The sequence below is a fragment of the Neopelma chrysocephalum genome, unplaced genomic scaffold (assembly GCF_003984885.1).
Source record: "Neopelma chrysocephalum unplaced genomic scaffold, ASM398488v2 Primary Assembly neopelma1_106b, whole genome shotgun sequence".
NCBI lineage: Eukaryota > Metazoa > Chordata > Aves > Passeriformes > Pipridae > Neopelma > Neopelma chrysocephalum.
In genome coordinates this window covers 574,715-595,349 of record NW_020897771.1, presented here as the reverse complement: position 1 = coordinate 595,349, position 20,635 = coordinate 574,715, and the positions used below count along the sequence as shown (strand labels likewise).

The window sequence follows — 20,635 nt, the reverse complement described above, 5'->3', positions numbered from 1 at the left end:
TGCTGTCTGAGGGCAGTTCTGGCTGCCCAAACACCCTCCTGAACACACCCTCCGACAATTTCACTATAAAAACGTGAAACTGAAATATAAACAAAATATGAAAACAAAACTGACATGTTTACTATCAGCTTTAAAAGATCAATGGCTATCAGGGAGTCACTGCCTGTCTCCTACAGAGCAGGGGCAACTTGAGGGTGTCAGAAGAAAAAAGTATTTTTAAGATGTATACTTTCCTTTGGAAAATATATTAGGCACTTAAAAGGTGAAAAAAATAACCCCAGTGTTCTTGGTGTAAATGAAGCATCACACAGATTTAGGAAAGTTCGTCATAAACATTTATTTTATGTCAACCTGTTTAGAGAATGTTTTACTCTTCGACAGATAAAGGTTAGGAAGTGTTTGTTTTCCTGTCTGTTTCTGGTAGAGGGAAAAAAAAGTAAAATTCAAGATTCACTAGATATGTGAATTTTAAAAAGTTACATGTTTGTGGGGAATGCCTTGAGTGGGAGCAGGCTGTGAGGAGGACATAGAAAGCACCCGAGTCACAGAGGGGACGAGCACTCTTTTCTCAAGGGGGAAATTTGCACTGAAAATCTTTGGCAGTACTAGAATTCCTTCAGCTAAAACAAATTCAAGTTGTTACTTGAAATAGAATTGGGCTGGATTCTGCAACCCGTCCATGATCAGGAAGAGGCTGTGTCAACTCAGAAGCCTCGAGGGGATTTTTTGTAATATTTGAGTTATTTTGATGAGGTCTGTGAACCTGGGCTTTGCATAAAGTAGAAAATGAAAGACTTTCTTTTCTTTAATTAACCATACACTTTACAATATCTAGATTGCCAGTAGGTTAGGTTTGGATTTTTTTTCTTTTACATGAGCTCTCTTTCTCTGTCCTTTAATACCTGGAGCTTCACCTCATTATTTCTCTCCTCTGTGACCTTGACAAGAACCCAAAATCAATTCACCTTGTAGGAAATGGCAAACCAGGTTTACTCCATAAGTCCTGCAGAACAGCTGTAACATGGCACCAGACACTAGAGGGTCAGAGGCTTGTACTCCATGAGAATTGCTCTCTCATCCTCTCGCTAGCATCAGATCTGCTGGTTCTGTGGAAACACAGGTGTTTGCACAGCTGAAATACTAAGAAATAGTCTCAGCTCTGGGAGAGGTGGGAGGAAAAAACTGATATTTACAGTTCCAAGGAGATTTGGACTTGCCCATTCCCCAGCAGCAGCTTTACTCTCTGCCAGGTTTCAGCTGTTGTAGCCAGAGCTTTGTGCGCTGGATCGTTTGATCCAAACATCAGGCATGTCTGGTTGGCTGTTGGGTAACACGACCGGCCCCTCGCTCCCCAATCCAAACCGATTTTTCCACGAGGAGCTGTTCTGCTGTGACGCTGCTGGAGAGACATCAAAGACAGTCTCCCTCAGGTCCAGCCGCAGGGTATCTCTCTTGCCGTTCAGGTAACCTCTCTCTGCGTTACCGTAGGAGTCAGACAGCTCCAAGGCATCGGGACAGGAGCTGGCTGACTCAGCAAGCTTCAGGCCCTGCTCGAAATCGCTGATCGACGTCTCGCTGGAGATGTTGAGCATGTCAAAGGAGCTGCCGAGGGAACAAAGGCATCTGTGAATTTTGTAGATGTCAGCAGCAGGGAGGGGGCTGCACTCTGAGGTATAGTCTGGCTGCTGCTGGGCAGTGTCACTGGAACATTGGGATTTATTGAGCTGCCCATCTTCTTCCGTGCCAGCCGGCTGGGTGTGGTCCAGCCCAGACCCGTCCCACGCTTTCAGACCATACTTTTGACAGCGGCAATCTTGGCAGAGTCTCTCCCTGTGAATTTCTGCTTCCGAGGTGCTGTGCTTGTAAGGAGAGGAAGTTTGCAGGGCGGGACACTGGCACAGGCCGACCTGCTGGTCTCCAAGGGTCTCCTGCAGACTCTGTCTCTCTCTGTCCAGGGAGGGGTGCGTTCCCCCTCGGGGGCATCTGTTGTCTTCAACTTGTGTGTCTTCAGAGAGCACAGAGGGCCGGTTGGACAGCTTGCTTGTGGAAGTGCTGTTGTCAAAACTGTCGCTGAGTTTCCTGGACAAGGGCTGGAGCTCGTATTGCTCATTTGCAGTGTTGGCCTCCTGGACCTTCCGCAACCGGTTTTGCTTCTCGCTGCCCCCACAGGCAAAGTTTCCATTCAGCCCGGAGTCATCAGTGTAGTCTTTCATGGTGTGGGCACAAGGCCAGAGGATCTGCCCACAGTTCTTCTCCGGGCCGAAGAAGCAGCAGAGTGACTGGAAGAAGAAGCTGGCAAACCCACAGCTGATACAATTGATCATCATGACAAATATCCCCAGCTTCCTGTACGCCAGGACCGTGGCAGGCAACATGATGACCCCTGCAGAGAAGAGAGCGGAAGCTGCCATGGCCGTGGCACAGCTCATCTGCTTCAGGGAAAAGGCCACTCGGCTCAGGCGGTCGGAATGGGGGCACAGGTGGTAGGAGATGCAGTAGTTGACGGTGAAGTCAACAGAGAGACCTACGGCAGCTGAAATGAAGAGAGACTCCACTGCATTGAGCTGCCACTCCAAGAGGACTAAAAGGCCAATGGTGACCAGGACGGTGCCTGCGATGGCAGTGACGGAGAAAACACTAAGGAGGACATTCCAGGTAGTGAGCAGCAGCACCACGAACGAAACGGCTATGGAGAGCCCCATGACCACCATGGTTTCTGTGCTGAGACTGTCCTGCAAGTTGTACAGCTCTAGTTTACTGGTAAACCATCCGTTCTGAAGCCCCACGGGGGCAGTTTTCATTTCCTCTGTTATCCAGAGGCTGATTTCCTCGTAGAATTGTTTGGATTTGCTGTAGTTGAAGCTATAGTGGTAAACAGTTTGAAACTGCAGCACTAAGGCAGTGAGATTTCCCTCCTCATCAAACCTGAGGCCCAGGTCATACGTTTCTGCCCCTTCCCTGCCCTCTTCCAGGAGCATCATTTTGATGCAGTGCACGAAGACTTCGCTTCTGTAAGGGAAAGAGAAGTGGTTACAGCAAAGGTTGAAGCTGTGGTCTCGCTGGGAGCACTGGCGACTGTCCATCCACCTGAGGAACTCCTCCATGAAGCACACAGTAGATTTTTGCTCTGTGTCAGGGTAATAGAATGTTTTGTTCTTCACTTTTTGGCAGAATTCGAGGAGCCACTTCTGGGCATCAGGGTTTTGGATTGTGAAGGTGGTGTCTTTCACTAGGGTGCCGTTGCTTTTTGGGTTGAAATGGTCCCCATTGTCCACAGGCAGAATGCCCCAGACTATGGTGACGGGCATACGCTGCCCTTCTCCATGCTCCAACCTCTCAAACATGAACTGGTGGCAGTACTCAGAGTCGTACCTCTCAAAGGGGTGGCTCAGCCTGAACACCTGGACAGATGATGTCTCCAGAGTAGGGAGCTTGAGTTTGGGGTTGGAACAGGAAATGTAGGCACCTCCAATGGCTAAGGCAGCAAACCAGCAGATCCAGATGTACCGAAACTTGATGACACCGCAAGGCAGGAGCTTTTCAAAGAGCAGCTTGGAGGTTTCAGACAGCGTGTTCTGGAGCCCCCTGAGGATGTAATGGAGGGAGAGAGCGACTCTCTTGTGGCCACTGTTGTTCCAGTAGGCTTCTGGCTTGTAAACGCAGGTGGTTGCTATGTAGCGCTCGTAGAGCACGGCCGAGGAGGGCAGCCAGGTCAGCATGAACAGCAGGTTCACCAGCACCGAGGTGCCCATGTAGACGGCGAAGCAGCGGATGGCTGTGATGTTGCTGATGTAGCTGGCGTAGAAGGCAGCGCCCGTCGTGAAGCACGAGGCCAGCATGAGATACGCAAAGTGGTGCATGGTTTGACTCACCCACTGAGCGAGCCCGGCCGAAGGGTTCTGGCTCTTGCTGAGGTTCCACAGGTCGAAGAAGACAAAGGTGTGGTTGGCACAAATGCTGCTGAGAACGATGACTGCTGTCAGGTTCACAAAAGGGAAGTAGGTGAATCTGAAGGCCACCTTGTACAAGAAGTAGGAGATCATCAAAGAACTGACAACAGCAAGCAGGACCATCAGGGTAATAAAGACTGAGCGTAAATAAAAAGAAATGCTTAGAAAAATAGCTACTATTGCAAGTACTGGATACTTAGTATCCAGTAAAAGGTAGTGATGGAACAGTTTCTGTTTAAGGCCCAGGTCCATTCCAGTGATAGAGGTGTAGTTATCAAACAGATCCCAGGTTTCAAGGTTGTCTAAGTAGATCCCCATCATCGATGCACCTTTTCTTGTAGGCAGGAAGAGCAGGCTGTATTTGAGAGAGGGCACTTGGTACTCCATCGTCTGGGGACTGAGAAAGTCCCTGTCGACCAGGAAGTGAAGCAGTTGGTAGATGGCATTGAAGCGGGTACATTTTTCTGGGACTTGGGCACACTGGGAATGTTTCTGTCTGATGGCCGCAGGGCCTATGCAGGACGGGGTGAGGACACCTCTGTGGTAGTCTGGAGCACAGGCACGGAGCAGGGCCAGAGTGTGGGAGATGTCTCCCTGGGTTATCTCCAGGCATGAAGACCTGTTGTACAGGACAGCGATGTAGTTCCCCAGGGACCAGCTCGGGCAGCATTCATTGGCTTCTGTGCGCTGGCAAAGGTCTCGAAAATGCACGTGGGAGCGGATCTGGAAAACAGACCGGGAGCGTCAGGGCAGACCCTCTCTTGCAGCCCCAGAGTGTTCCTCGTTCCCTGCAGTAATCCTCCCTACTCCTTCTCCTGTCCTATCCTCCCCTTTCCCCTTTTCCCCTTTCTCCTTTCCCCTTTCCTTTTCCCCCCAGGTGTACCAGCCATCCCTTGCCATCCTCCCAAAGACAAATCCCAAACGCCATTTGCCTTTTCCAAAAATTAAACCCTGTCCGTTATTTATGTTTTATAACCACAGATTTTAAAATTTAGCTCCTATGGCAAATGCAGCTAATCCCATTAAAACTCCCACTTTTAAAACTTGCTGCCAGTGTCCAAACTGATCGTTCCATTTCCATAATTAGGTTCTGCTGCCCAAAATCCTCAGCAGCTTCTGAGGAACACCTTTGGCTCCCAGACCAGCTCTTGTTCAGTGTCCGTTTATTCTTGTTTAATTTGCAACTGGCAGATGGGATCATCCCTGTATTGCCAAGGAGATGAAATGCTTTGGAATCCTCCAGGTGAAACCTGTTGTGTAGCTCACGTTCTTTCTGTCTGGCATCCTCTCAGCTAGACATCAAAAATTGTGGCAGACAGAAAAGAGACAGCCTGTACATGTGTTCTTGCTGCCATCACTGACCTTGTCTTGTTCCATTTGACACATGGACTGAATAGCTTGCAAGTTCCATAAGCTCCCAGCAGTTGTGGACATAAATACCAACTGGGAATAGCTCTTTTCTGAAATAAAGAAGAAAAAAATATTAAAGAAAATGATTAGCTAATGAAAATTAATCAGCCAGGCTGTTTGGAGTAGACTCTCTGTTCACAGAAAAAGCAAACTGTCTCTATGTATCTCAGTGTCCACAGGACTGCTCTGGAGGGCTCCCTACAGGGACGCAAGTCACAAGACAGCAGTGAGTGGTAGCATCTGTCTCGTGTGACCTCAGCTCTCCTCCTTGCCCATCTGCCATTTACATTTTTCAAGAAGAAAAGAAGGAACAGAGAGGGAGTGGGAGCAGAGGGGGAGGGGGGCATACGCTGTGTTTTCAGAGGATTCACTTTTGATGTGGGTAGATGGTAAAAACATTAGTCCTTTAACATGTCCTTTTAAGGGATATTTCTAGAGGGAAAACAAGAAGTATGGCAAAGGGTTAAGAAGGAGAAACAATTCTTCTCCAGAATTTCTGAACAAGCCTTTTCTGACCACTCAGTTTTGAAGTGCTGGGAGGGCACTATCAGAGCTCTCCCGTGTGGAATTGTGCACGCTGCTTGCTTAGAGCCATTTCAGGGTATTCCCTGTGTCCCACACTCTGACAATTCTGTCACTTGGGTTCTGGGTGTGCAGCACTTATGGCCCCATCGACATTTCCCTCACCTGGGGGACCACAGAAGAACCCATCTGCTCCGTAGCTTGTTTCCACCATTCTCCGTGTCCTCGCTGCTTGTTCTCCCTGAGCAGCCTTCTGTCCTCTGCCCATGCCAAGGTCATCATAGCTAGCAAAGAGCAGATTATTGTTAATAATTATTGCTACTAACTGGAGATCATCTGGCTGTGAGTCACATTCACTGACAAGGGCCTGGTGCCACACACAGCAATAGGGAAGCCAAATCCATTGCAGGCATACAGACTTCAAACTCTGCAGGGTCCTGGTCGCTTTTAAGCGTAGGATATATATTATACTTCACATAGATATCTTGGAATATTGAATGTGTACCTTTACAGTCAACATCTCCCTCAACCCCCCCAAACCAAACCCAAATACCTTTTCTTCTTGGCATAGGGAGAAAGAGAAAAGGTCTTCTTGTAGCCCGTGTGGCTCTCCACATTCCTCCACACAACAAGCTTCCTGCCAATGTCAGTGTCTCGTGGCTCGAAACCCTGCTCAAGGTAAAGGGCTTTGTCACCGCTCACACTTCACTCAGCTGTCCTTAGGCCTCCTCTGAGACACAGAAACTGTATTACTGTGTCTTGGAGAGAGACACAAATTCAACTTCCCCTGGAACTACTGCATCCCAGACACGAGAGAAAAAATATGTCTCCTTTCCCTTTCCGGCAACAATGGCTACAATTATCTCTCCCTGATCTCCTAAGACTCTTCTTCTTTTCAAGTGTAATGGTCCCTTACAGAAATGGCACTAATTTTCCACTTCATGGACGAACTTTAGTGTAATCTTATTTTTTCAGGATTCCTCCATTAACTGGAGGCAGGGATGACTTTAGGGAGTGTGGGATTCTGCATGGAAAACAGGACTCTGTGTGTAGTGCTCAGAACAGGGAAGGCTCTGTGTTTCAAGAGCCTCGTGCACAGGCTGTAGGAAGCAAAGCCAGATGCTCCATCCAATCTCTGCCCAGCCTGGGGGTGACCCCAGCCTTCCAGCTGTGGAAGGGGAGCAAAGGGAGCAATCCCAGTTTGTGCTGGCAGTGTCTCCACACCGAGTGAGGGCACTGGTGGGAGTGCAGAGCACAGCTGAGGGATGGGCTGGTGGCTGCCACTGGCAGGGGCTGTGCTCTCCCTGTGTGCCAGAGGGGCAGCTGTGCGGTACTGACACATTCTGCTCGTCCTGGAGGGATGATATCCCGGCTTGGCCGTGGATTTTCCTTATGTCCCTGTCGATGTATCAGCTGCAGGGACTTACCATTAAGGGCTCTGAGAAGTCAGGCAGGTTCCCGACGAGCAGCCCAGCGATGGTGCAGAGCACGGCTGTGACTGAGCACAGCCCCAGCACGGCCAGCGGCCACTCTGCCACCAGCTGGGAGTAACTGCAACCAACAGGAGCACAGAACACGAGCTGTTAAAGACCTCTCTGGGCACCCAACCTGCTGTCCCACCAACGAGGTGTTAGGAACAGGAAGGAAAAAATCAGGGTTTCTGCTTCAAGCAGTCATTTATTGCGAGGCTTGGAGGCTCTAGTACAGCTGTTAATGAACATATTACACCTCTAACTGGATGTTTGCAGGCCACTCTAATTAACTCGGGTAATTACATTTTGCCTCGCTGCATTTTCCTGCTTTTTCAATCCAAAATAATAAAAACCAGGCTTTTGTGTCCTAGGGCAAAATGAAGCTTTAACTTCAAAGATTGCATTTAAAAAGAGCTTCTTCCTTTTTTCCCCCCGTTGTGCAATGTCAGCTGGTGGCTGCAACAGTTTGGGCTGCAGATTTCCAGCCTGGGGACCCTGAGAAGTCTTTGGGCTATTCTGAAGAGTCCCCTGAAGGCAAATAACCCAAGCAAGTCCATTGTCATTGGTCTACATTTGTATATTTAGACATTGGTCTAAATTCATACATATTCAGTACAATATATATAATTTTAATGACATTCATACATTTTAAATGACATTCCTATGCCATCAAAACTCTTCCAGAGAAGCAGCTTCCTCTGGTCAAACTATTTTTCCAGTTGCTTTTATTCTGAAAGAGCTGGGGTAAAATTTTCAGTCCAAGCTCTATTTTTATTTTGGTACAAATTGTCTCCCATAGAGGGTGATCTATGGAGGTTACTCTCCCACAGTTTTTTTACCAGTGCAGGTTTTACTGCATCAAGATTTTTGTCTTCCTCAAAAATATGTGTTGAGATGTAAGATAGCAGGATGGGTTCCTGCTCTGGTTTGGCAGGTTCTAGGCAGTCCTGTGTTCTGATGTATTTCTGAAATATAAGGAATTCTTTGTTGATAAATAGTTGACAAATATTTGGGTTTCAGGTATTGAAATTCACAAATATTTGTGAATGGAAGTGAAATATTTATGAACATTATTTGAGGTGGAATGTTCCTGTTTGCCTGCTCTTTTGCTCCTCTTGCCTCTGACTCCACTGCAGCTATTTCAGCATTAGAAATCATCACAAGCACTTCAAACACCTTTTCTCATGACTTTTGATTTTTGTATTTTTTTCAGTTTATCAAATTTGTTTTCATAGATGAAGTCTTTGCCGTTGAAAATGAACAAAAATTGCCCTTTATGCATTAGAGTACCTAATTTCTGAAGGCTGTTTTGAGTGCTTCGATGTCACATTAACAGAAGAAAAGGAGAAAGAAAGAAAAGGAATCAGCTCCAGCGTCTGATGATGGAAGATACTTATCCAAATCTTCCAAACCAAAATCAGCTTTTAAACAGAAGTAGAAAGCAATTAAATTGTTTTAATTTTGAGAAATGTATTTAAAATCCTCTGTCTTTCGAAAAGATGAATTTAGTTCATGGGTGGGCTCTCCTCCTTATCGCTCATCTGATAGGACAAGCTGGATTAATCATGTATAAATATACATACATGCATATATATATACACACACATATACATACACACACATATATATAGGATTATTATATCTATATATCTACAAAGCTACTGTATGGGTTAGAGCCAGGCACCTGCCCAAGAACAACTACCGAGACAGCGTTGCTGTTCATTAATTCAGGTTAAATTGATCTCAGGAGCAAATGGAGATTTTCCCAAGGAGTGGGAAGCCCCAGGAGCACTGATCTCCCCTCTGGAGCTGGGCCTGGCAGGATGTCACCCACAGTAACACTCTGCTTCTGATAGCAGGGTAGGAGAGCACTGATCACACGGGGTAGAAGGGCAGGAAGCTTTTGCTGTCAAACATACCTTTTTGGCATCCTGAAAGCTTTGTCATGTCTGCAGACAGAAAAAATAAGATGTGTTCATTTATTATAGTGCTGCACTGATCTGAGCAGGTTAACCCTTGCAGGGCTGTAAGCACCAAGCTGAGCCAGTGCTGACACAGGCCTGGCACTGTGTGAATTAGTGTAATGAATAACAGAGCCTTTGTCTCTCCCATTTAATCTAAAAGGGTGGGAAGCCATGTAGTCTCCTCATTTTGCCCCTCTAAGAAAACCCCACAGAGTGTATTGGACATCAGCAATGCAGTCCCATAGAAATCTCCATGCAGCTCTTATCCATGAAAATCTGTCTGGTTTAAGTGCCTTCCTGCTGAATTCTTAAATTGTTTCTTGACAAAAGCAAACCTCTTTATTAAATCTCATGAGTTGGGCTGGCAATGCTTATAGATAGCTTTTAAATCCTGTTCAGCTCAGCGAGGATTTTCCCCAAAGGTGGCTCTCATTTGTTTCCCAGGCCCCTCCAAAGACAGTATTTTTCCAGGAGCAGAAGGCCAGTGGAGCTGCTAAAATTATTTTACCAGGATTTTATTCACACAGGAGCATTTGTCACTCCTACTTGTAGGGCTCTGAGGAAAGAAAGAAAGAAGCCTTCCCCAGAGGATCCAAGGTTTTTTAATGAATCCCTGAGGACAAGCTTTCCACTGGCATTCTGACAGAAAAGCTACACCTCAGTGGGTCACATATCTGCAGGACCTTTTGTTCTGCTCTCTGACTCCACTGAAATGTCCCCTTGAAACATTCCCTGGCCTGAAATGGCTTTGGGCTGAACACAGCTTCCAGAGAACTGCTCCCACCTCTCTCCGTAGCTGTGCCAAGCTTCCCACAGCCAGTGCTCCCTTCTCCTCTCACCCTCCTCCTACGCTCCCACTTACACTGGGAGAAGGTGTTGCTGCACTCCGGCATCTTCATGGGACAGATGACCCTGCTCCATCCCAGCAGCCAACTGGTGACCTTGAGGCAACTCCTCCTTCCTGGCCTTGGTATGAGTGGGAGAAATGGAAAAGCAGCGGAGCACTGTGGCACAGTCACTCTCAGTGACTTGTGTAATAAGTGTACTGTGTTTCCCTCATCACACTAATGCTCTGTAGACTCAGGAGAGAGAGAGAGGAGCGAACTAAAATCCCCCCCAGATTATCAAAGCGAGGTCTCTTCCCGGCAGCGTGCTGCCCATCCTGTGCTAATTCCCTCACAATAGCTCCTCAAGCAGATTTGCTTGGATTAAAAACCCCATTCTGGCATTATTATGTTATCACTTTTCTGACTGCTGGTGCTGCACATGCTGCCAGGGATTTGCAATCCAGCTGTGTTTCCTACTTAAATAACCTGTTATGGAGGACGTGGTTGGCAATTTTGTTGATAGCCTGTGAGCAAAAACGGATCCAGGAAAAGGATCCAGGCTCCGACTGTAGTTGCTCTACACTGCAAACAAGCAAATTAAATCCTCTGTTAATGGCTGGAAAATGAGACTGTAAAGGGCTTTTGTGCCTAAGCCTGCAGTGCTGTATACAGGCAAGGAAGGAATCCTGTGCCATCTTTTATCAGGATTCAGTGGCTACGGCTGCGGCAGCAAAGGGCTCATGGTCTCTAGTGCCAAGAGTGGACTCCAGGAGGGACATGGGAAGGATGGTGCTGGCTGGGAGGAGCAGAGGGTCCAGCTCAGGCTGTTGTCCCAGCTCTGCATACAAATGAGGTTTGCCCAATTCTGTCACGGACAACACCCTTGGTGATTCCCAGCCTGGAAAACCAGCTGATCTTCTCCCTTTTGTATCTCTCACTGCTCAGCTGTAGCCAGTGCTTACCCTCGGTGGCTGCTCCCTTCCAGCACAGGCAGAAGCTTCCGCAGGGGCAGGAAAAGAAATGAACTCTGCTCCTATCACTCTGTCAAGATAAAGGATTGGCAACTGGGTGGCTTGGAGTGTGACGGGAGAAAATACAAAGGCCACAGAAGATGGACATAATCACAGCTGTGTGACCTGGAAGCAGCCGAGTGACCTTGGCTTTAGCCAGCGAGTCCCTTGAGAAGGAAATCCCTGCTGTCCCTGCTGTGGAAATGGCAGCTCTGTGTACACCCACTACAGAGGCGGAGAGCAGACTGGATCCCTCTGTGCCTTTTGGGGCAGCTGCTGCCCCCAGCTGAAGAGCAAACCCATGTTTGGTGCCTCCTCACTCAGACCCTGCTCATCCCTCCCGCTTCCCACCTCCTAGTCTGAGAGGTGCTTTTGGAGCCTCTCTCCATGTGCCTCTTACCTGACTGTGACCACGTGATGCTGCACCGGCCGCCGCTGCCCGGGGGACCACTGTTTCCAGGGCGTTTCTGAGGCCTCGTGGTGGGAATCTGGCACAGGCTCCCCGCTGGAAAGGTGGGAGCACAGCACGGGCCTCTCGTCGTGCCCAGGGAGCGAGGGCAGGCCGTAGCTGCCCTGGGGTTCCTCCTGGCTGCAGGGGTGGTACAGGTGGTGCTGCTGCAAGTCCTGGGAGCTCGATGGCACCTGGCCGTTGGACTGGGTGGAGACTGGCCCGAGCGTGTGGCTGGAGGAGGGCAGGTTGTCCTCTCCCAGCCTGGGGGATGCGGGGACGGGGCAGTGATGGACTGGGCAGATTCTTTCCCAGGAAGTGCCACTGTAGCTGAGCTCAGCGTTCCCGATCTCTGGCATGGCAAGGCAGGTCTGGCAAGGTCCTGTATTTTGTTTTTCTCTGTGAGAGAAATGAAGGGAAGGTAAAAGAGCGGGAGGCTGAAAGGCTGCACTGGGGAGTCGCATCCTGAGAGCTGGAGACTCTCACAGCCCTCCCACGGAACACAAATGTCAAACCTCACCCACTGTGTGCTGTACTGAGCCAGCCTCAGGGCTGAGCTGCATTATGCTTTTTATAAAGACATCCGTGACTAACTCAGGGATCCCAGGTGATGGAGAATCCTGGAATCCATCCCATCTTTGTGTGTGTTGCTCCAAAAGTTTGGGACATTGGGTAATACCCCCAAACAATTCTCCAAGACATTTCACTGTGGAGGGGGCAGAACATGCTGACTGGTGATAATGGCAGGGTCCTAACTCAGGACCGTGGAGGGATTACAGAGCCCTGGGGACACAAACCAAAGGAATCTGCATGTGAAGAAGCCACTCAATTATCTGTGCTTCCTGGGAGGATTAATTAGTGTGATTGCTCTGCAGAAGGACTGGCGCTGCTCCACGTCGGGACAGCAGGAGAGTGAGTCATCCCTGGCACTGACACAGCCCAGCAGTGAACCCAGTGCATGTGACTGTAATAGGGGCTTCAGCCTCCAGCCTGGCACATTCCCTAATGCCTCCCATGTCCTGCAGGCTCCACTGAGCTCTTCAGGAACATTTTGTACACATATGTCCCAAGGGTGACAGCAACTGAATTTATGGGTCTTGTCTTGTAGGAAGGGGATGGACTGGGATCTCTAAAGATCTTTTGAAACTTGACTTTCCTCAGGATACTCAGTTTACTGAGACAAAACATTTGGAGGCTCCAGTTCCCAAGTAATGAGGTGTCTGCAAGATATGCTTTCTTTTCTCCAAGGAATTTAAAACATTATTTCATTCTTATAGTTCTTGATTTATGGAGCCTGAGAGGTTTTGCTTAGAGAAAGTTTGACTAATACTTTGAAGGACTGTTTAATCTGTGTGACCCCAAAAATCCTTCACACACCGTAAACTGAGGTCCCTCTGCCTCCCCTCCCAGATGCCTCAGGAATTGCTGTCTCAACGGATGCAAACACCAACAGTCCTGGTCCTTGTTCAGAGCACGTGCCATGGTCTCTACAGCTGAATTATGTGTCTCACTGCAGTGTCTGGCCTTGAGGATTAAATAGGATGAACAGTTCGGGCCAGCCAGAACCACAGAGTGTCTCAAGTCATCAAAGAATTATGAGGGCTGGAGCAGGACTGCAGTGAGATGAACTTTAGCCTGAGGCACCTGATGTGATGTGGGAAAAAAAGAAGGTAAAAAGTTGGGGAAGGAATGTTTTGTAAAACTTGCAGAGTGCCTCTCGTTTCTTTTTCACACAGCCATGGAAAAAGACAGAATTCTAGCAGTTACAGGTCTCTGGAATTGTACCCAACTTTAATGACAAAAGGATTTGAAGAATAGTATTAGCTCAGTATTGCTTGAAAATTCCTGTTTCTTCCTGAAAGCAGGACATATTGGCCTTGGCAGCCTGTGCTATGTACTTTGCAACATCAATTGAGTTTATCAACACTGATAATCTACATTTCATGATTGTACAAAAGGGGCTTATTTCATTAAAATCATTACAGCAGAGTAACGTTTGTGGTAGCAGTTACACCAGTGCTGGTGTAAAGACTCGTGGCACAGGCATCACACTCAGCTTTACTTGCAGCCTATACCAGGGCCAGTAGCAACAAAACCCCGAGGGATCAAGCGCCGTCCAATAGCAATTTTAGTTTCTAAGCCAGAAAGCAGCTGCAGCAGTTACAACACAGGTGGCACGTTCATGGGGCCTCCTTGCAATGACACTGACTTCAGAAGCCATGACTGATGTGCAAATGCAAAGTGGCTTGAAAGAAGTCAGCGTTTGTGCTGAAGCAGGTGCCAGAAAACCAACAGAGCTCAGTGAGATAAGGTTGAGATAAGTTTGTCCCAGCACTTGCAGTGCTCGGGTGCCTCTGCTCTGCAGCCCAGAGTGCTGGTAAGACTTAGGCTGGTTCAGCACAGCCAGAGGCAGGAGCTCCTGAACAGACTGTGCCAGTGATGTCCCAGTCACCCACAGAACTTGTCAATAACATCAACAATGGCCTTGAAGTCCTTGCTGTCCTGTCCCAGGTGGATTAGTGGCAGGATTACCTGGCCTTTCAAGTGTGTGATTGGTGTTAGAGCTCTGTGTAAAGGTGGTTTAGAGCAGAACTTGTCAGACATGAGATTACAAATGCAATGCCAGCAGAGCTGCTCAGGAGGTGTAACCTGAAGTCTTGTCTGGGGTTGTTACAGCCTCATCAGAGCCAGCCCTGCATGGGGAGGATTCAGGTGCAGCACAGGGCAGGAGCACTGCACACTGGCCAAGGGAAGGTTAGGGTTTGTGGTAGTCAACAAATAACATTACATCTTTTATTAGTCGTTGCCCTGCGCTACGAATTCTGGAGCCAACCTGATGGGGAGATGCTAAACACCACAAACTCCACAGCTCTGGGGAGCTGCAGGGGCAGAGGTGGTTTGGGAGAGCTGGCCTGGGGGGTTCCTCAAGCTACTCTCAAGCCTAAATTGTAAATCACCTCTTCTTCCCGGGTGCCCAGTGACTTGGTTGGGGTTTGTAGTTTTGTACTACAGGGAATTTTCATCAGAGAGTTGATGTTATGATAGTGTTACGCTTTGGCAAGGTCTAGACCTTTTCTCACTCCCTTTTTGATGCCTCTGAGTTACTCTTTACCTCGATCCTGTTGCGTTTCCTAACTTCTGTACACTTTAAATAGGTGATACTCCCCTACAGTGCATAATAATTCACAGAGACGCTGCTGCACTGACAGCTTGTGTTTTGGTGTTCTACACCTATACAATATTTCTGTTCTTTTTTTTCAAAGCAAAAGCAAAATTTCCTTTCCTTGAAACTTCTGGATCTGCACTGGAATCTGGGACTAAATTAGTCTGTCTGCCTTATCTGAGGGTGAATATGTAACACTGGACAGAACAAAAAGGCTTTCAAAGAATACACTTTGAAGGTGGTCAGGGAGAGGCACGGAGCTCATGCAATGAAAAATTCCTCCTCCAAAAGCACCTCAGCTACAAAACCTCCCAGTGGGGAAAGCAGATGCCAAAGTCTTGAATATCACAGACTGCCTCCAGGTTTTCTGCACAGACATTGGTAGCTTTGAGTCTAATATATCCCATGAAATCCCACTCTCCTTGTTTGCCATCTTTGCTGTGTCAAGTTCCGCTCTTCCCCCACGCCTTGTCTCTTAACTCAATCCCTGGCCTGCTCAGTGACTCCAGATTCTGGGATAACTTTGGCCACTTTGGATCATTCACTCGTGACTCCTCTTCATTATCTCCTTTTCAGACTAAACAATTAGGTCTGTCAATCACCCTCCAGATATGAATTCCCTTATGCTCAACCCTCTCCAATTCCATGACGATGTGACCTTGGTTATCCACAATCTCCAGGGAAACCTGGAGCTGGCAAATAATGATCGGTTGGGATAATCACTGCTGGCAGCTCTGCAGAGGTCGAGTCTCCACGTGCTGCTCTCCCAATTAGCCATAGTGCTGCTGAGCTTAACCTTTGGTCTGCTGAGCTCTGCACCAGACATGTGGGCTGGTCCTTCTTTGCCTCCAACCATGTCACTGTTACCTTTCCGGGCCCTCAGGACCCTGAACTGTGCTGGAGAAATGTTTCGGGGGGGGGATTCTGATATCTGTTTGCTGTCAGGCATGAGGAGGGGAGGGCAGAGCACCACACTGGACTCTGCTTGCCATGCTGGCACTGACAAAGACTTTTAACATTCATGGGCTGTGTCACATATTTGATGTCTTTGGATCTAAGGGGGCAGAAATGGTGTCTCAGCCACAGAAAAGCCTACAGAGGCAGCTGACAGCCTCTGTTTTCTTCTCCAGGCTCAGCTGGATGCAACCAGAGAGATGTTGGGAAAGGAGAGAATGAGGAGGTGGAGGGAAAGGTACACACTGGGGTTAACTGCTCCTGTTACCCACAGCAGTGAGTTGTGTTTCTCACGCTATTTGCTTCCCCGTCTCTTCCCCTGGGATGTCTAGACAGAACAATAATCCAATTTATGGGCCTGCCCGAGTCACTCTGAGTGCAGCAGTGCTTCTCTGAGCGAGTACCAGGGCACGTGGAGCCTACCTTGTGGGTTGAACCAGCAAAAGGACTGGAGCTTCTTCCCACAAGGATCCAGGCAAGGTAGGGCCAGGATTTCTAAGGAGCCAGCTTTCTGCCATTCCAGCTCTGCGGGGATGTGGAGCAGTGCTGGGATGCAGGGGCTGTGGCAGGAGCCAAGGGCTGAAGGCCATGACTCCCCCCCTGGCGTGGGGTCTCTCCCTCTTGCAGGGACTGGCATCCTTCTGCCCCACAGGACCTGGCTTCAGGCTTTGCCTGCCCACCTCAGCCCCTCAGCAGGAGGGTTTGCTGAAAACCTGCCATGTTGGCTGCCTGGTCCCCTCGGGATGGCTTCTCTCTGCAGCACACGGAACCGAGCTGGGGCAGAGGGAACTTTGCGGGGCAGGGAAATGGCAGCATCGGGTCGTCTTCCCTTTCCTAAGCCACTCCATTTTTTGGCACTCTCTGGACATGCTGTCCCTGAGCCACACAGCAGGAAAGCACATGAGGTTCTGAGAGAGAAATGGGCCAAAGATACTCAGCCTTTTGCAGGAACAGTTCCTTTCTCGGACTGCTAATTCCACCCCCGTCCCCAAGCCCATTTCTATAAGCACTGCTTTTTTTTTTAATAGATCATCTCCTCCTTTGCATACTAAGGAGAGGATCAGGAAAGCAGCACTTTGCATATGAAAGATGGGAAACACCTACCTAGTGAATGGAGCTGTCTGATGCCTGAGTCAAACTACAACTTCTCCTGCTGACAGAGGAATCTCAAGGGGGCATACAAACAAGGAGAGAAAGGGCAGGAGTCTGTACCTTGCCTAGAGCAAGAGCCTTTTTCCCCAGGAACCTTTGCTTAATTAGACATTAAGAATTACAAAATTTCATTCATCAAAAAAAAATCTAGTTTTATTTTTTCCCTTTTTTTCTTACTCTAGCAAGGTTTTGTTTGCATGTCAACTGTACAAGTTTTCCTAAATGAAAAAGAAATATAAATTCTTTCTGAATAAAACCCGTGTGCTATAGGTCAGCTTCCATCTAGACTAATGGCTTTTTCCTGGAGAGCTGTAAATGACTTTTTAAGAATGGGCTTTTATAATGGAATTTAAATTTCCCTTTGAACGTACCACCAGCAAAACAGCAGTGGAGCTCTCGAGAAAGAAAGAGCTTTTTCGCTTGTGTTTTCTGAGGAGATAAGAGTGCCCTTTCCCAGGGATTAGGGAAGGGTTCATTGCGTTTCACTGTCACCTCGTTATCCAGCTCCCTGTCTCGCTGACAGAGACAGGCACTCCTGAGCAATCCGTCTCCTCCTTCGGCTGCGGCAAATCCTTGTGCACTGAGCAATTCCTGGGGAGTTTGTTTGGCTTTCTCAGTCTAGCAGCAGGATCATGTGTATCCTTGAGAAGACCTACAGTCTTTTTGTTAATGAGACTCCTGAGTATGTTAAATCATCATGAAAAATTAATGAGACTGCAAAACTCCACTTCCCACGTAGTCTGCCAGGAAAAGTTTAGTTTTATAATCCTTTCCATTGACTCGTGTGAACTGCCTTACCTTTACCCCAGGCAGCTTCTGCTGCTGTGGGTACAGGTGTGTGTGCTGGGATAGAGCCAGGCACGGAGGGCTCGCGGTCCCCACCCAGCCTTCAGTGCCAGAACAGCTCTGGCTGCATGGGAAAAATCACGTTTTGAAGAAAAAAGGAGTGAAATGAAAAGGGAAAGGAAAAGAAAGCCCCACCTTGCTGTCCCAGTCTGAAAGAGGCCAGGAGGAAGGTGGTGTTTTCTGCCATCTGTGTTTTTCTGGTGATGAGTTGAGCATTGATGATGAAGAGCCTTGGCTAGGGCAGAGGGTGGGGACTAGAGAGCACACCCTGTGTGAGCAGCAGGGTGAAATTGCGGCTGCCAACCTGGCTGCGGGCACCAGGTCAGGGAGCATATGGCACAGGGCTGTGGGGCTTTATGGGGGAGATCTTTGGAGTGGAAACCCATGTTTGCCCACAGTGCAGTGAGGCTCTGTCTGAGACACGCTGTACTTCCCAACAATAGCTCTCCCGTTGCTGCAGAAGGGAGGGGAGGGCTCACCATGTTGCAGGATAGAAACGTGCCCGGGAGGCCAAGCCGGGAAGCCCCGCCGGCGGGGTTGGCTTCTCATGGTGTTCCTGGCCCCGGGCAGGAGCAACAAGGGCCCCGGTTGGGCAGCGCACACCGCCAGAGCCCGGACCGCGGGCGGGCAGCTGGGCGGGCAGCGAGGGGCTCTCCCTGCGGGACACGCCTCGGTGGGGCTGGGGATCCCCGGACCCAGGAAAACCCCGCTGGCACCGACCACCTCCCACCCACAGAGCCGGCGGTGGCGGCAGGTCTCACCCGCCGGGGCACCGGCTCCGCGCCCCCGTCCCGGCCCCGCAGCTCCTACCTGGGCGAGGCGGGGCCGCGGCCGCGGCGCGTCCCCTCGGGCCGCGGCTCCCGGGGCGGTGTGGCGGGCGCGGCCTCCATGGCCGGCGGCGGCGGGCGCTGTCCGTGCCCGCGGTGCTGAACGCTCCGGAGCGGCGGCCGCAGCGCCCCGGCGCGTCCCAGCTCGGCTCTGCCCGGCGCGGCTGTCCCCGGCGGTGCTCTGCCCGGCTCGACTGTGCCCGGCTCGGCTCTGCCTGGCGCGCCTTTACCCGGCGCAGCTCTGCCCGGCGGGGCTCTGCCCGACGCGGTTCTGCCCGGCTCGGCTCTGCCCGGCTCGGCTCTGCCCGACTCGGCTCTGCCCGGCTCGGCGCGGCGCTTGCGCGGCCACGGCCGCGGAGGCGGGGCGGGCGCGGGGGCGCTGCCGCCGGCACAGGGAGCGCGGTGCGGCTGCGGGGGGAGCCGTGAGCCCCGGGGCCAGCCCGGCTGTCGGGGACGGGGCTGAGCGTGCGGGTCCGGGACGGGAGCTCAGGACACCAGGCATCCTTTGGGTGACTCATCCGCGCGGTTGTGCTCCTGCTTGGCCCGAGCTGGGACCACTCCCAGAAGTGCTCCTGGCCCTGTGTGGCAGGTGCAGGGAAGCGTTTTGAAGTGGTGGGTTTCAGCAGCATTGAATAAGTTAACGATTCGTTTAAATAGGTGGTAGTTTTGAAACAACTGAGTTGAAAGCACGGAGAGGTCAGGCACGTTCCCCTCCTTACAGGATCCTGTTGTCATTGTCTATCAATACCACGACGTTGCACTGAGTTGGGTGGTAGCCCCCTTGTGCATGGGGAGGACTTCCCACAGAGCTTGTGGAAGGTGGCTGCACCTTCCACAGCCACTCCCATGCCCATGACCAGGACATTACTGTGTAGGAAGGGCCTGGGGCTTTCTCATGACCGTGTGTCTGGCCATGGGAGTGGCAGTGACCCTCTCCTCTCTCTTCTCATCATCCTCTGTGTGTCTGTGGGGATGGCTGTGACCTTCTCCCTCCTCACGGCCATGCCTGTGGCCCTCACAGTGGCAGTGACCTTCTTTGTCATGTGGGTGGCATCATTTTGGTTCACACATACAGAACAGCTGAAGCAAAAAGAGAGAGTATTAGAGCGGAGAGTATCCTATAACTCCCACTAATCCTCTAGCTGCTTAGAATAAGCCCTTCCTGCCTTAATGACTTAAATGCCCAAGACAGTTTAAAGAACAAAAAGCTTTTCCTAATGCCAGAGTGGGTGACTCTTTCCCACCCAAGGCTGATGCCTCTCCAAACCCAGCAGGAGGGAGTTTTGAGGACAGGCTTTGGCAGCGCCGCTGTCCCAGCGGGGTGATCCCTGCTGGGCTGGGCCACAGGGGACCATCCTGCTGCTCTGAGCCTTAGCCACAGAAATGTCACTTGCCTGGTAGGATCAGATCCACTGCAAGGAGCAGCTCCAGAGCAGCTTGTATTATGTGGCCCAGCAGGAAAGACTGAAACCTGGTATCTGCTGAAAAGATAGGCTGGCATTAATGTGGTGACAAGGACATGGGTGATATTTCCTTTTCTTTCTTCCCGATGCTAAATAATAATTCCTGCAACAGTAATGATAATAATAAAGCCATGGGAGCTGCAGGGATGGTGGAAATCAGCTGGATTACAAACATCCCATGGTTTCTGACAGACAGGCACATCTTACAGCTTTAGTTTGGCTCAGCCTGACGTGTGAACTCCTTGTCTGGGAAGTGGGGGTGCTCACGCTTCCTCACTCCCACAGTTTGGCAGGTTTGCTCTGTACCGCTGCAAGGTATTCATTATTTTTAATTGCCCTTAGCCAGGGGCTACAGCTGGGCTCGTGCTCCCAGCTGGCCCACAGCCCTGCCCAAGGCAGTGGGGTGCCCGTGTCCCTCCCTGGGGCTGTTGCATGGCCAGGCCTGGAGCGCTTGACCAGTACCTCACCTTGGCTGTTCTTTGCTCTCCATTAGCATGGAGAGCTCTGGCTCTTTGCCATGGCAACCCATAGCCCAGACCTGCCAGCATCGGACAGGTCCGCCTGGTCCCTGGTGTCCCTCTGGAACGAGGGAAGGTGGAGGAGGGCGAGAGAGAGGGATAGAGAGAG

At 50.0% G+C, this 20,635-nt stretch overlaps 2 protein-coding genes across 3 annotated transcripts in view; one reads left to right on the top strand and one right to left on the bottom strand.

Moving 5' to 3' along the window:
• Positions 1 to 20,635, top strand: part of CCDC9B (coiled-coil domain containing 9B) — a 61,688-nt gene that overhangs the window by 758 nt on the left and 40,295 nt on the right. The gene's annotated exons all lie outside the window — the stretch shown is intronic.
• On the bottom strand, positions 313 to 18,699 carry DISP2 (dispatched RND transporter family member 2). Of its 2 annotated transcripts, XR_003536351.1 has the most exons (9): positions 18,529 to 18,699; positions 11,556 to 12,002; positions 9,274 to 9,303; positions 7,310 to 7,433; positions 6,436 to 6,551; positions 6,048 to 6,166; positions 5,313 to 5,410; positions 1,194 to 4,673; positions 313 to 1,106 (listed from the first exon to the last, which is right to left on the bottom strand). XR_003536351.1 is itself a non-coding variant. In XM_027696347.1 (8 exons), exons 1-8 carry the CDS (start codon positions 18,606 to 18,608, stop codon positions 1,254 to 1,256), a joined length of 4,434 nt encoding a protein of 1,477 aa, XP_027552148.1. In that variant the 5' UTR covers positions 18,609 to 18,699; the 3' UTR covers positions 313 to 1,253. The 2 variants fall into 2 exon arrangements, 1 of the variants encoding a protein (XP_027552148.1); XM_027696347.1 differs by having other exon boundaries at positions 313 to 4,673.

Bases quoted from the DNA above. Each gene is read 5' to 3' on its own strand.
- DISP2 (XM_027696347.1), bottom strand. From the start codon at position 18,608: ATGGAGGCCGCGCCCGCCACACCGCCCCGGGAGCCGCGGCCCGAGGGG. The intron at 6,552-7,309 runs GTAAGTCCCTGC...TACCTTGAGCAG, and splicing joins ACTTCTCAGAGCCCTTAATG to GGTTTCGAGCCACGAGACAC. The intron at 5,411-6,047 runs GTGAGGGAAATG...TCTTTATTTCAG, and splicing joins GTTCTTCTGTGGTCCCCCAG to AAAAGAGCTATTCCCAGTTG.